Source organism: Danio rerio, chromosome 12 (assembly GCF_052040795.2).
Source record: "Danio rerio strain M-AB ecotype USA chromosome 12, GRCz13ab, whole genome shotgun sequence".
In the NCBI taxonomy this organism is placed as follows: Eukaryota; Metazoa; Chordata; class Actinopteri; order Cypriniformes; family Danionidae; genus Danio; species Danio rerio.
The window spans coordinates 39215153-39231757 of record NC_141032.1 but is presented as its reverse complement, the minus strand read 5'-3'; the positions used below and the strand labels follow the sequence as shown (position 1 = coordinate 39231757).

Here is a 16605-nt window from a genome sequence, read left to right as displayed (position 1 = left end):
TGATTTTATGAATTTACCAGAGGCCGCTGTGTATGCTTTTTCGGATCGCAAATTTCTCTTGCGAGTGCCACTCGTGTCTGCTCAAGTAAATCCACCAGAGGCCCCGGTCAACTGACTGACCTACCCTTCTCCTTCCCTAAACCCCCACCAACAGCGTTTTCAAAAGCAATCCAGAAAAAGAAAAGCTCTCGCGGCAGTTTTATTTTTACCATGTTTTCAGATTTTACCACATTCTCACCGTTTACTTAATTTTTTTTTGCTTTTATTTTCGTGAAGAACGGTGAAGAACCAGTCAATTTTGTACTACATCACAAGTCTGGTGACATACATGGCGAGCTACTAGACACAAAGGTAACAGTGGAAAAGCCATCCACATGGAGGTGAGCTTACAGCTGGTAAGCGTGAAAAGGAACGACGTCATTCCACCCTGTAGCATTCATTTTAAAGACAAAATGCAGCCATACATTCCTCTGGCTACATAATTCGCAATCTCCATAAACGTATATCAGGCTACATTTTCAGAATGAGTCTATATTGAATTTAATCCCTAATTTTTTCAACACATAAATTATTACAAATCCAACTAAAGCTATAGGAAGCAATCGCAAGCACAACCAGCAGCCGAATTTTGCTCAATTTTGTTTCGCCAATGAAGACATCTTTTGCATACTTTCATCAAAGTGGAGGCGTTTTATTGCCACAACATCGTGAAACCTCAGCAGATAAACTGACAATTTATCCAACAAGCTCTCAAGGGCATGTCTGTGAATGTCAATTTCTGTTTATTTTCTCAGAGCTACATTGGTTCGTGTTTTTTGTATATTTTCAACCAATGCATCAACCGAAGGAGCACAAAACTAACACTCCCAGCAATTTGGTGTTATTTCACCTTCCCGCACGCAGATTCCTCCAAGAAGAAAACCTGGAAAGTGGTAGCAAAGTGTTCTCCTGTCATAAAGAAGCTGAAATAGTACACCAAGCACTTGGCAGTAGATGCGTATGTGGGTTTATGTCCGTGCCGAGCCTGCAGGAACAATGCAAAAGGAGTCTGACAACATAAAGAAGCCGCTGATGTCTGTGAACTCGACCCAACAGCGCTGAACAAAACTACCCACAAGAAAACAACAACTACAATAGATCAATCCTGCACAAAACTGCATGCGAGCAAAGCTGTCGCTACATTGAGCCAATAGATGGTACCGAGAGCAGACACAAAGACAGGGAGAGAAAGAGAGAGAGGGGTGTTGTGGGTAAATGATGCATGGCAAGAGCACATACGTGTTACGGGCCTCAATGGGGCGGAATGGAGGAATAAACCCTCTCTGTCGCATGATGGATTTCACTTTCCCTACGCACAGGCAACAGCTTTATCACAGGAAAGCCAGAGAGCAATTTTCCACCCTAAGACAGACGTGAGAGAGAGAGAAACCTCGGTTAAAGTGTAAAATAGAGCAATACAGGATGCTTTTGCATCATCAAATAAGTGTTAGAATGGTTCAAATAATCAGTTTTCTGGCAAGACTGGTTTAACCAGAAACATGTCATAGTATCTTAATTGTGTATTGGAAATTAAATGCAGAGATGTTATAAATGCAATAAATCTATTGACAAAGATGTTTTTTTATGTATAAATTATTAACTAATGCTTCACTCTTTGATCACTTTAGTATGAAAGTTTATTTCCACCACAAAACAAAACAATAATTAATGTACACTCTCAGAAAAAAAGATACACAGTGGTATAGATAAGGTTCCTAAAGGAACAGTTTTGTACCTGTAAAAGTTGTACCTTATATAGTACAGAAAATACCTCTTATGATACTGTTCTGTACATTTTATGGTCCAATTAAAATGGAGGTAATACAAATGTTCTTATAAAAAAGGTACATAAGGGTTGGACAACTTCTTTATCACAATATCTACGAATAAAAATATGACCGGAAATTCAAAGTGATTTTATAAATAATTTCCCTATTAAAACATGAATCACCATTTAAAAGCATATAATACAGCATATATTAAGTTCTATAATACAAAACAACTGGTAAAACAAAACTATAGGTGTTGTAAACTAAACATTTAAGGCATTTTAATAAACATTTGGTGAGAATTTTCAGATAAATTCATAAAAATAGATCTTCTGATTTAAGTAAAAGTATTTTTTATTCTTTATTGTAAATGAAAAAAGATGCAATTACACCAAAAGAAACTTAAAAAAAAAACCATTAATAAACGCATTTGATGTTTTATATTTACTGAAAATAAATGTTTTTTTCTTAGAGTGTAAAAAGGGTCAAACTTATTACTTAAATTGAAATTATTACATATTGAGACTAAATTATTATTTAAAAACTCAGATTTAAATAAACCCAAAACTATGACATGCTACATTAAAATTATGACTTAAAAGCTAAAAATCTTCCAGGTTTGAAATAAAAAAGGAGCAAATTATTTGATTAACTGAAACATGCAATACAGTTTCCAGGATAAGATATTGTTTCAAAATATGAGGTAATTAATTTACAAATATTTTACTTCTCATTCATTCATTTTCTTTTCAACTTAGAGCCTTTGTTAATCCGGGGTCACCACAGCAGAACAAACCGCCAACTTATCCAGCATTTTACGAAATGGATGCCCTTCCAGCCGCAACCTCATTCACACACATATACGGCCAATTTAGCCTACCCAATTCACCTATACCACATTTCTTTGGAATTGTGGGGAGACCGGAGCATCCAGAGAACCCCCACGCGAACACAGGGAGAACATGCAAATACCACAAAGAAACACCAACTGACCCAGCCAAGGCTCGAATCAGCGACCTTTCTTGCTGTGAGGCGATTGTGCTACCCACTGCACCACCGCATTGCAAACTACGTGACATCACCCGGATGGAGACGCTTGGCTGGACACACCCCAGCCCGAATCATTCGAGTGGATCGAGTACACTGATGTTAATATTAGGAGGAAAATAAATATATTTATGATTTTTTGAAGTCAAACAAAACAGACAACATTAGAACAAAATGTAAGACCTTATAAAAAAAGCATGATTAAGACTTTTAAATACATTTTAAGGGTCTTAATTTTCTCATAATTGATTCATCAACTTTGAATACTTTTTAAGACCCCGCAATGTAAACTAAAGACCATGGGTGGTCGAGCTTTTTCATACAGTGTGCCTAAGTTATGGAATGGCATACCCATCAGCATCGAATGCCGTTTCTCTGGTCAGTTTTAAGAAACTTCTCAAGACTCACCATTTTACTGTTGCTTTTAACTTAGATTGATTATTTTTGTCAATTTAATAATGAAATTTTATTGTTCATATTATATTGTGGCATTTTTTTTTTTACTGTTTTAATAGTTCTGCTTTGTTATTGTTTGCCTTGTATGCCTTGTAATGCTTTGGGTCTGAGAAAAACGCACTTTAAATAAAGTGTATTATTATTGTTATTAATATTATTATTATTATTATTTGCTTTTTAAGTTAATATAAATTAATTCATTAACCAAGTGTCTCCATATTTTTGACATTTACATTACATTTTTTTACATTTATTTTCAAAGCTTCAAATTCTAACGCAATCAGTAGTATAACACACTACTAACTAAAATATCAACTAATAAAATGTCAGTAGAGCAACAAATTCCAATTTTAAGTAATATATTCTTGCTTGTACAAGAAAAATGTTTTGTAAAAATGTTAAATGAAGGCATGTCTACCAGCCAATCTTTTAAAATCTTTCTAATGTTCGGACCATGTAAAGAAATAGCAATTTATACATATATATATTTATTAAAGACAGAAATGTGAAAAAGGTAGGGGGGAGAAATCAGTGGAACTAGTTACCAAATTATAATTAGTTGAAGCCGCTTCCATCTATTTACAGTGCAGGGATGCCAGATTTAGCAAACATAATCCGAATCTTGTCATAATTCTGCTGTAATTCCCAATCACAGGCAACGTAATCCACAATATGCGCAAATACTGGTTTTCTTCTTAGGAACTGATGTGTTGGTGTTTAAAGCATATTGTTATGACTTAAGAAACGAATTTGGTAAATCATGGCAGTTGCAAGCTAATCCAGCATTACAGAAACATGCAAGAAAACTCACGAACACCACAACTCCAGTAACAGACACTTGAGGGTTGGCAGTCTCAACACAGCCAGGCTGATCTCCCAAACAAACACGCAAAACAGACAGAAAGAGAGACATCTGTGGTAAAGAAAGACATCATACCCCAAATATGAATGCTAGGGTCTGCGTATCAATCCTTATTCTTGCGGTCAACTCTCTCAGGTGGTCACCGTTTCTGTAAACATACATGTACTGTTATAAGTCTGCAGACGGTGCAATAAACCATGTTTCTGTGTTTAAGGTGTTAGTCTGAATATCATATAATCCCTACCGCAATATCCGTGGATTTATGATGCATAATTAGCAGGTTGGGATGTTCCAAGATCCTTTGCTTTGTTCTTACATATTCCACAAATGTTTAAAGCGATGATCCCTGTCATGATTTAAAGAGTCTCGTAATTCCCTGCTCTGTTTTTACTGGGCTTGTTTCAGAATCCATTAGATCTGGATTTCTTAACTTTTCTGGACTTCAAGACTCCACAAATCCAAGAAATTATTCAAAGGCCGAATGATTTTTCATGTTACTGGGAAGTATTTGGATTTTTCACTCTAAATTTTTTTATTTTTGTTGTTGTTGATAGTTTGATATAACCAGAATAATGTTTAAATAGTATATGATTTAAATGTAGGGGGCAGCACGGTGGCACAGTGAGTAGCACAATAACCTCACAGCAAGAAGGTCGCTGGTTCAAGCCCCGGCTGAGTCAGCTGGCATTTCTGTGTGGAGTTTGCATGTTCTCCCTGTGTTCGTGTGGGTTTCCTCCGGGTGCTCCGGTTTCCCCACAGTCCAAAGACATGCGAACAGGTGAAATGGGTAAGCTAAAATTGACCATAGTGTATGTGTGTGAATGAGTGTGTGTGGATGTTTCTCAGTGATGTGTTGCACCTTGAAGGGCATCCGCTGCATAAAACATATGCTGGATAAGTTGTGGTGACCCCAGAGTAATAAAGGGACTAAGCCGAAAAGAAATTGAATGAATGAATAATTTAATGCATTTAAAAAAAGTTTTACCAGTTTGTTTTTTTGCAAGAATGTTACAAATTTTAGAGGACTAAGGACCCTATGACCCTGTTTGCACCTGCTACTTAGATGGATTTTAATTAATCCAATTACAATTTATTTACTATAAATACTATAAATGTACTAATTTTGAGAGGATCATGTGCTTATGATTGCTTGCGGCCGGCCCCACATTATTCAATTTATGATTCACCAATCAGATGATTCCTAAGCCACTATAAATAGCCTAAGTTCCATATAACAGCCATCTTGGTTTTGAAGAATCCCCCCTTCCAATCCAACTCCTCCTCCTGTCCTAGATGGGTGGCATGGTGGCCCAGTGGTTAGCACTGTTGCCTCACAGCAAGAACGACATTGATTCTAGTCCTTACCAAGCCAGCTAACGTTTCTGTGCGGAGTTTACAAGTTCTCCCTGTGCTCATGTGGGTTTTCTCCGGGTTTTCTCCCACCGTCCAAAAACATGCAACTTAAGATAATTGACTAATTCAAATCAGCACCATAGACATGCTCCTAGTAAGTAGTTATCTCTTAAGAGCAATCACTATCTGTTCATTAGCCACTACAGCGGAGGAGTTCTCCAGATCTACCTAAGCTCAAACTCCCCTCTCGCCTTTCAAATGGGAGGAAGCCCCGGGTTCGAGGATCTTATGAGCTCAGGGCTCTTTCCCAGGACAGGATGCCAAACAAGCTTTAAAATCAAATCATTAGCTGAGTGTGAACATTAGACACAAGGGGGGCTAATAATTCTGACTTCAACTGTATATATAGAATAGTCCAGCATGACATATGACACGAACGGTGGATGTGTGTAGCATAGATTTGTAGAATTCATTCATCGTCTTTATGAATATACATACAGTACATCCAGACGTAAGCTCCCTTTAGTCGGTAGGGCTCGCAGACAGATCAGTCATCAGGAGAGAGTGACCCACCCTGGCACCGCAGCACTGACAAATGAAGCCCGCTGGCAGAGCTCCACTCTTTTGCATAAAGATAGAGTGTAGGCCTCAGAACAGCCTGTGATGGATACAGTAACCACAGACTCCTCAGACGAGCTCCAGTAATTTAATGAGTCCCAAACTGAACACTTCTAATTGCTTATGGAACCAGCCTTGACTCGCCATTAAACAGTCTGGAGGAACTTTGACAGAGCGCTGTGTCTGAGTGATGAAGGAGAAGCACTTCTTTTGCTTGTTTTGCTTTCTTGTTGGTGAAAAATGAAGCATTTATGTGGCATCAATTACTGTAGACTAGGGATGAAGTGAAAAAAGGTGTCGTATTTACTGAAAAACAGAGCAAGACCAAAGGGAAGGATTAAACGCTAAGGTACAGATTTACTTTGCCAGAGCAAACACTCCTTGCTGCTAAAAAAACACCTTGAGGATTTGCTAAAGACACGCAGTGATATATGGACAGTTATTTTTGTTGCATATGCATTCATAGGGTTTTTTCTGAAGAAAATTATATGGAAGGAGAATATCCATTGCGCCATTTAATTATGTTTACTGCTATTTCTAATACTATTTTACCTGTACAATAATATCCATACAGTAATATCCAATATAATATGTCTTGGAGGATTGTGTTAGAAAATAAGTTGGTTTTAAAATGGTCATTTGATCACTTGCTGTACTTTTCACTTCCTCCTGCACTTTTATACGGTTGTATTATTGTTTTAATAAGCCCTATTTATTCAAATTGGGTCTAAGACTGATTACTGTTTAGTTTAGAAAGGGTTTCCACATTTACTGACCATTCATTTATTCATTTTCCTTCCGCTTAGTCTGTGTTTCAAAGGTCGCAATAGCGGAATGAACCACCAACAGCGGATGCCATTCCAGCCGCAACCCAGTACTGTGAAACACCCATGCACACTCATTTACGCACAACAGACCATTTAGTTTATTCAACTCACCTATACCACATATCTTTGGACTGTGGGGGACACCGGAGCAGCCAAAGGAAACCCATGTCAACACAGGGAGAACATGCACACTCCACACAGAAATGCCTTCTGACTGTGAGACATTTTCTGACCAACGATTTTCCATTATTTTACCAGTGATTTCTTAGGCAAGGTTTTTTTTTTTTTTTTTTTTTAAACATTTTCAGGGATCACTCATAAAATGTCTTTAAAAGAGCTAGAAAAAAACATGTATACTGTACTATAAACATTTGAATGATATTTCCAGTCATTTGTGATGTCTAATAAAAGTTATTGTAAAAATAAATATTTATATTAAAATATCTATATTTTTATAGATTGTCACATAAAGAGTCATTTTGCCTAAGCAATAATTTAGTCTATAACAAGAAAAACTAATATACAGAAATAGACTTTTCCATAACCCTTTTAAAACTCTTTTTTACAAGGACCAAATTAAATAAGCTATTTTTTCTTTGAATAATATCCACACATAAAATGGTAGTTATTTTCTTTCTTTTTTTGTCAGGAAGAAAGACAGGAGAATTCCTGCCATAAAAAGAAAAACTAAATAATTGAATGTTTTAACTCAATTACACATTTTTTTTAATTGTTCATTTTATTTTATTTTTTTTCACTCAGAGTTCACTGACAGGTTTTGTACAGTAAATATGATCACATATAACAAGGTGAGAGATGTTTGAAAGAAGGGTGCATTACTTAATTTAAAAAAAACTGAAACACACACTATCTACTATCTATGATTATTTATTGAACAGCAATGTTGAACAACTAAAATTAAAACACACATTGCACAAAACTAACAGCCACTTTTTTTTCTTATGAAAAAGTAAAAATAAATAACTCGCACTTTTGGAAACAAAATTTATTATTTTTAATGTTAAATTTTTAATATTTAAATTAGAAAATAAGCAGTTTCTATTCTAAATAAAATAACTCTTGTATATCCTGTAAATCGTGTTTTAAACTGTGCATTTCTTGCATCTTCTCTACATAAATATTCATTCATTCATTTTCTTGTCGGCTCAGTCCCTTTATTAATCTGGGGTCGCCACAGCGGAATGAACCGCCAACTTATCCAGCAAGTTTTTTACGCAGCAGATGCCCTTCCAGTCGCAACCCATCTCTGGGAAACATCCACACACACACTCCTACAGTACGGACAATTTTAGCCTACCCAGTTCACCTGTACCGCATGTCTTTGGACTGTGGGGGAAACTGGAGCACCTGGAGGAAACCCACGCGAAGGGACGGAGAACATGCAAACTCCACACAGAAACGCCAACTGAGCCGAGGTTCGAGCCAGCGACCCAGCTTATTCTTGCTGTGAGGCGACAGCACTACCTACTGCGCCACTGCCTTGCCTGTCAAGTGACTCCACATGCGTTAGGGAAACTAACTAAAATAATTGTCCTAAAAAAATAGATCGATTATAAGTCCTGAATATTGATTTCGATTACTTTTCGATTAATCGCCCAGCTCTATATTGAATATATATAAATAACAAATATTATCCGAAACATGTCATCTCGTGTACATTTCAAATATTTGGCATCAACAAGTTTATTATTACTACTATTATTATTATTGTTATTATTATTATTATAAGTCTCTTATGCATTCCAAGGCTGTACTCAAAGAAAAATTAAACAGTAATTTTGCCAGCATTAATACAATGTGAAATAAGTTCCTATGTTTAATATATTATAATGTCTGTTATGGCAAAGCTGAATTTTCATCCAGTCAAATCTTTAAGAAATGCAAAACTTTTTCAATATGAATGTTGTTTAATATTTGTGTTAAAAGAACAATACAAGCAAACAGATTGACTGAGCTTTCAAAAGAGCAGCAGTGTATTGCAATTGTCTTTTCTGTTAAATCAAACATGTACTTGATGATTAAAAGTATTAATTTTAAAGTTGAATTGGCTGTAAGACAGATTACTGCTTGGTTTAGAAAAGGTTTCCTCATTTTCTGACCAACAAAAGTAATAATTTTAAAGTTGAATTTTAAAAGTCAAAGCCAAATAAACAAAACTACATGCAAATGTATTAAATAAAAAAATATTTAAAAAAAACTTGTACGACCTCTTCACGACCTGGCCTATGAGCCTTAGACATTTAATAACGCTCAAACCGAGCACTAGTATTGTATCTGTGTCATTCTTTGAGAGCGAGTGTGACAGCGTATTTAAAGAGCTCGGACAGATGAGACAGGAAGACAGTGTTTTTAATGGCATCCACCCGAAACGAGACACCCTGAGAACTGTGATGCCTCTGAGATCCTTCAAATCTCTCATTCCTTCATCCTCTTGAGAGACACGCCCTTCAGCTACTGTCTCAAGTACTGACACTCACACTGGAAACACTTAATACAAGAAGTTAATACCTGTAAAACATCTAGCTCTTTGACGGCAATTCACTGTAAACAGCGCAGGTCTCAAGAAAGTATTTGGACTTGCATGCACTGAAGAGAAACACTTGTAAAACAATACTTGTAAAATTAATTCTTTATAATTCTAATGTTTTATTTCTCACAAGTCTGATTTTTTAAAACAAGGTTGCAAAGTATAAACTACAGTAGAAGTACACAATTTTTTTTTTAAATTAATATCTTTCAGCTCTGAAAAAGATTAACTATTTTATTTCTTTGAAGTTTCTTTTTTTATTCCTGCAACTGAATTAATATTAAATATATCTGCAACTGAACTGAATTGACATAATTTAAAATAATTAAAATATCTTAATTTTTTTTCATTCGTATCTTACCGTTATTTATCACCATGATAAACAAAATAACATCATAAACTAACAAACCAAGTTACACTCTTACTTCAAGCTGAGCATTTAAAAAAAGTAGTGCACAAGGTTTTAAATTGTTAATAATTAAAGTAATGATAACATATAATTTTATACAATTTAAAATTTTCATTATTTAATTTATTAATGGAAAACAATTAAACATAACTAACGTGACTAAAAAACTAAAAATTCCTTCCACTGTTAAATATCACTTGGAAATATTTGACAGGGTGTCCACAAAGTCTTCATTCATTCATTCATTCATTTTCTTTTCGGCTTAGTCCCTTTATTAAACGGGTCGCCACAGCGGAATGAACCACCAACTTATCCAGCATATGTCTGGTGTTCTGTAGATTTTAGCTCCAACTTGCCTCAACACACCAGCGAGAATGTTTCTAGAAAGCCTAGTAAGAGCTTAATTATGCAGCTCAGGTGTGTCAGAGTTGGGTTAGACCGAAATTGAGAACCCCTGATCTAGGGTTTGCTTGTTTTGACACATTATTTAAAATATGTGCCTAAAAGTAAATAATTAGATGTTTTATTAAATATCAAATTATTATAATAAAATTATAACTAATGAAAACATTTTTGAAGGGGCAGATAAAATCTTTTCCACGTGTCCAACCAGACCATTAGAGAATAATCCTTAGAATTTAGTCTGAAATTTCATTAATAATAATAATAAATATTTTTATATAGCACTTTTAAAAGCAGCATCTCAAGGCACTTTTTTCACTTTAGTGCAAGATACCTGAATGCAAAAAGGCAATAAAAAATAATTAAAAACACATAAAATAATAATATTAATAACAATAAATAATACACTTAAAAAGGTTTTTAAAAGTCTTAAATTTGATAAAGAATTAAGATTTTTACTGGGGGCTAATCCTTTTGTCTTCAAATGCATACCCTGGTTTAAGCCAAAAAAAACTAAATAAAAAAATAAATAAATAAATATATATATATATATATATATATATATATATATATATATATATATATATATATATATATATATATATATATCTTCTTAAGTTTACAATTAAAGAAAAAACATCTAAACCTGTGGATTCTTATTTGGGATGCGCTGTAACTTTAAGTCAGAAGAGGTTGTGGAATCTCAAGTCAAAACTGAACGTCATTTAGCTGCAGTAAATCATCATGCTCTACTGCAGAGCTGAGAATGATCAACTGGAGAGACAACAGCCTTATCTTTTTCACATCGGTTTATCAAACTCTCATAACTCAAGCTATTTTTACCCGCGCTCTTCTGGAAGTATACATTACTCCTCATTTTATCTCTGAAGAGGAAATTTCAAATCCTTCTTGTTTTGTTCATTGCAAGAGACCTTCGGGAAAACAGAGCGGAAAAAAGTCTTTACAATAATAAAGAGGTTTGTGCCCTCCTTAAAAAAAAATCTCTGTCAGATCACTTCCTACTTCCTCTTGCTGTTTACTGTATGCATTGTGGGTGATTTGCTTTCATTTGCTTATCCTCGTAAATGAGGTCTCACAGAGTTTCTGCACCATGATGTCCATTACATCAACTATTTTGAGAGATTTTATGAACACAAAATTAAGCTCCCACAGATGCATGACATGACGTCCAGCTCCTTAATAACTTCCTCTGCTGGAATGGGACAGAAAAACAAACTTTGGTGCTTCTTATGTCCATGACTATTGCAAGTAAACTCCGATTCTCACACATAAATTGTCCCAGATGATTTGTTATTTGCAAATGACACCTCAAATCATACAAACGGCTTCTTCCAGCAATTCTAAGAAATAAATTGGTAGGTTATTTCTTAGAAGTTTGAGAAATAATGGCAGAATTGCTAGATATAAACTCCATATTTAGTCTTCTTTCTTAAATCCACCTCTCTTGCTTTTTTTTTTTTGTAATTTGTGAATGACACCTCAAATTATACAACTGGCCTTTCCAGCATTTCTGAGAAATAAACGGTAAGGTTATTTTTCACAATTCTGAGAAATAAAGGCAGAATTGTGGTTTCTAGGATGTTATGAGTGTTTTGGGTTTTGTTGTAAAGTAAAGATTCTATATTTCACTCACAGTGTTACTTCTGTATTTTCCATCTGTTTTATTGACTAAAATGCTTAAATCTACACTGTAAAAAATGCAGGGTTCCACACAAATTATTCATGTTGTCCTAACACAAGTTGATTAAGTTAATGTAAGAAATTTAAGAGAATGGAACATAAAAAAATATATAAGTTTTCCAAAGAAAATCTCAGTGATTGTGTTGTTCCAGCTCATTTTAAATAAGTAGTTTGAACAAGCAGCAAAAATGTTTTTTGAGTTTATGGAAGGTCATTTTTTAAAAATAAATAAATAAATAACTTATTAAATAATTGAACAATTTAATTTTTTGACTATTTCGTTTCTTAGAATTATGAGTTCATATCTTGTTCATCATATCTTGTTCAAAAGTTCATTTCATGCAATTCTGTTTTTGTTTTCAAGAAATACTGAGAAATAAATGACAAGATTACTTTTTGATCACATTTTCCATATTTTGTCTTTTTACTTAAATCCAACTCTCTCTTGTGATTTTGAATTTACAGTATAGTTTTCTGTAAATAATTCTAATTGATTCTAAGACATGAATTGTCTCAGGTGATGTGTAATTTGTGAATGATCGATCAAATCATACAACTGGCTTCTTCCAGCAATTCTGAGAAATAAATTGTAAGGTTATTTTTTTTTTACAATTCTGAGAAATAAAGGCAGAATTGCTAGATCTCTCACAGTTTAGATTTTTTAAAGAAGGTTGCAAATTATAAACTACAATACAAAACATAAAAATCACAATTCTTCTTTTTTTTTCTTTATAAAAATAACAATTAAGTTAATATCTTGCAGCTCTATGAAAGATATAGGATATTAAATTTATAATACATAGACTTTTTTATTACCTTAAAGTTTCTTTCTTTTAATTGTTGCAACTTAATTTCTATTTTGTTTTTTATAGTCTTTTTATTGAAACTATGTAAAATATCTTAAATTTATATTTATATCTTGCAGTTATGACTTCACATATTTAAAAGAAATAATCTCATTATTTATCAGTATTGTTTAAACGTCAAAATTCCATGAAATTAACTTAGAATTGCAAGATATGAATTCATAATTCTACGAAACAGAATTGTGAAAAAAACTGAATTGTTAGATTTAAAAAAAAAAGATTTTATTAATTTAATTTATTTATTTATTTTTTTTTTTACAAATTTGGCTGTCCTTTAAAAAGTACTTTAAAAAGCAATTAGTTACTTAAAGCGAGTAAACCAATTGCCTTAAAAGCAACAAGTTGACTTTACAAAAATAAATGCAAGTAAACCCATTGAGACTTTAAGTTCACTTAATTTTTATAATTATGCAAATTGTACTTTTTAAAAATAAACTTCAATACCTTATTATATTTGTTGTTTTCTGTATCTAGCAAAATTACTGTAATTGAAATAAATCAGACTCCAGTGTGTCTTGTAAATTCAATATGGGCTATAAGCGTAGATTTTACAGACCTAATGGAGCATCAAATGTGTAATATTGTGATAGTTACAGTAAACATTTGAAAACAGACGTGCTAAAATAGTCTGACACTTTAAAACATAATTAGTTGACTTTAATTAAGTGAGGACAATAGCATAATTATAAAATATTAAGTCAACTTAACAGTCCCAAATTACAATGGGTTTACTTACATTTATTTTTGTAAAGTCAACTTGTTGCTTTTATGGCAATTGGTTTACTCGCTTTAAGTAACAACACTTTTTAAAGTATACACACTACTTATTATGAACACTACTTATGTAAAATGAGCTGAAACTACAATTCAAAAGGTTTTTTATGGACAACTTAATTGTTTTAAGTTCAATGCACTTAAACTTGTTATGTTAACTTAATCGATTTACATTGGGACAACATAAATTAATTGTGTGGAACCTTACATTTTTTACAGTGTGGATTTAAGCATTTCAATCAATAAAAAGAGTGGGAAATACAGGAATAACATACTGTACTGTCAGTGAAATATAGAATCTTTACCTTAATAAAAAAATAAAAATAAATCCAAAAACACTCATAACACCCTAAAACCACATACAGTATCAACCTGTCAGCCAGCACACATATCACACATTATTCCGAGTTTTGCAAAGATAAGAAAATGAAAAGAAAAAACAGTGATGCAGAATCTTTCATACCTGCTTTTAACATCTGGTGAAACCTAAACCTCCCCAAGCTGCTCCAAGCATATTATTGGAAAATCTCAAAATGTGCTTAGCCTACACAACAGAAAGACATGAAATGACATTGTTAATACTGCAATGTAGCTCATTCAAGAGATAAGTGAAATATGTGCTGGGACAGCTGTATTTTTCTGGTCTGATCCCAGAGACGACACACTTGTTTTCATCAGAGATTCACGCAATAATCATTGAAATCTTTTTAATCTAATTTTTCTTAATAATTTGGACTGCATAGCCGAGTGATGGATTTCATTTTAAACAGGGATTGGAGAAATCCAATATCACAGAGGATTAACTGTGGGATTCTTTGATGGAAGTGTGTCATCTTATAAAATATATTTAAACATTGGTGGGGTGGGGCTGGGGGGGTACAAAGCTAACCAAATCCATTTTGTGATCAGGCCAGTTATGATGAATATGTAAAACCATTCATAGGGTTAGTTCACCCAAAAATAAAAAAACATGTTATTAATTACTCCCATCTTGTCTTCCCAATCCCCAGAGAAAACCAAAGTAAGATATTTTAGATGAAATCTGAGAGCTCTCAGACCCCCTTAAGTAAGAGCAGGGGTTAAAAGACACGCAAAATATTGTCGAACCATTCCATGTGACATCAATGGTCCAACTGCAACCATGTAAAATCCAAAAACAGGGTTTCCCCTCAAATCAAATTTAAGACTTTTTAAGACCCCTTTAAGACTATAATGAAAGAAAGACTTATACAGAAGTAAACACTAAGGATTTTTTCTAATGACCCGGTTACTTCTGTAAATAGTTTTTGTAATAATGGAAGTTCATGTAAAGGGATGTGTTGCTTTAGTTTACTCTACCTGATAAGGGGATTTTAGTAAAAAAAAAAAAAAAAAGGGTGTAAAATATCTAACAGCTGTTGTGAATTGTATCTCTTTACAATAAATAAGTTAAAAATAAAACAAAATAATATGTTTTAAGATTATGGGTGACTGAGTATCGGCCAGATTGCTTTACTTGGACATACAGTAGGAAATTAAGACCAGTTTAAAATGATTTAAGACCTACAACACAATATTTCAGTGAATTAAGACTTTTAAAGGCCTAAAATTTTGATTTAGAAATTGAAGATACTTTAAGACTTTTTAGGACCCTATGGACACCCTTAAAAAAAATCTAAATGTAATTTCTATTTGTGGGTAAATAGACCATTTAAGCGAAAGGTCTCAAACTCAACTCCTGGAGGGCTGCAGCTCTTCACAGTTTTGCTCCAATGCTAATCAAACAAAGCTGATCCAAATAATCAAGGTGTCCACGACTCTTTCGAACACCTAAATTATTTGGATCAGCTGTGTTTGATTAGAGTTGGATCAAAACTGTAAAGAGCTGCGGCCCTCCAGGAATTGAGTTTGAGACCTATGATTTAAGCATTATGTTGCACGTTCATTTTGTTACATATACACTATATAAAAAATTAAATAAATAAATAAATAAATAAATATATATATATATATATATATATATATATATATATATATATATATATATATATATATATATATACATACATATATATATATCTACAAGCACACTATAAATAAATAACTACAACTGTGCTGTATTTTTTAAATTACAGTAGTAATCGCTGAGTCGCTGGTTCGAACCTCGGCTCAGTTGGTGTTTCTGTGTGGAGTTTGCATGTTCTCCCTGCCTTCAAGTGGGTTTCCTCCGGGTGCTTCGATTTCCCCCCCAGTCCAAAGACATGCAGTACAGGTGAATTGGGTAGGCTAAATTGTCCGTAGTGTATGAGTGTGTGTGTGTGTGAATGCGTGTGTGGATGTTTCCCAGAGATGGGTTGCGGCTGAAAGGGCATCCGCTGCGTAAAAAGCTTGCTGGATAAGTTGGCTGTTCATTCCGCTGTGGCAACCCCGGATTAATAAAGGTACTAAGGTGACAAGAAAATGAATGAATGAATTTAATTTTACTGGCAACCAAAAATGCCAGTGAGTTACTGTAAATTTTATAGTTATTGGTAAATGTTAATTTATAGTGTGCTTGTAAATTTACAGCCTTACTGGAAAACAAAATTGCCAGTAAGTTAACATATTTTTTACAATTTTTAGGACATTTATATAGATATCAGTAAAATCAGTTTTTTTTAATTAAATATTAAAATTGTAATTAAATTGTCCTTGTTAAAGTTGATTATGTAGAGTTCATTTCTGTTCGTTGCATTAATAAATACTGTATTATAAATAACAGAAAAATAACACTGTAAAAAAACTGTCTAAATTTATGCAAGTTCATGTTTTTTTTCCAAACCAAATTGACTTTCTTCTGGAAAATACAAAAGGAGTAATCAAGAGAAACCAATGATAAATGAAATGAGGGCACCATAAATAATGATACTCTATATTAAAAGTCTAAAACCTTACCGGATCTTTGTCTATACCTTA

The 16605-nt window shown here is 33.5% G+C and overlaps 2 protein-coding genes and 1 long non-coding RNA gene across 5 annotated transcripts in view; 1 reads left to right on the top strand and 2 right to left on the bottom strand.

Annotated features, from left to right (window-relative positions):
* Positions 1-16605, bottom strand: part of unk (unk zinc finger) — a 449165-nt gene that overhangs the window by 127613 nt on the left and 304947 nt on the right. The gene's annotated exons all lie outside the window — the stretch shown is intronic.
* Positions 1-16605, bottom strand: part of LOC147834534 (uncharacterized) — a 128030-nt gene that overhangs the window by 75634 nt on the left and 35791 nt on the right. The window contains exons 4-5 of one of the 2 annotated variants that reach the window (XR_015504389.1): positions 14135-14215; positions 1275-1401 (exon numbers count right to left, since the gene is read on the bottom strand). This is a non-coding gene — a long non-coding RNA (uncharacterized LOC147834534). The remainder of the gene's footprint in view (positions 1-1274; positions 1402-14134; positions 14216-16605) is intronic. The other variant, XR_015504390.1, reaches the window with a different exon arrangement.
* The window catches only part of si:ch211-216b21.2, a 69363-nt gene that overhangs the window by 18638 nt on the left and 34120 nt on the right, over positions 1-16605 (top strand). The window contains exon 2 of one of the 2 annotated variants that reach the window (XM_087276823.1): positions 2567-3461. The exons of the other annotated variant lie outside the window; for it this stretch is intronic. Within the exon in view, the coding sequence (XP_087132949.1) occupies positions 2567-2978 (412 nt within the window). The 3' untranslated portion in view covers positions 2979-3461. Of the gene's footprint in view, positions 1-2566; positions 3462-16605 lie in introns of those variants that run through there. 2 annotated transcript variants of the gene reach the window in all.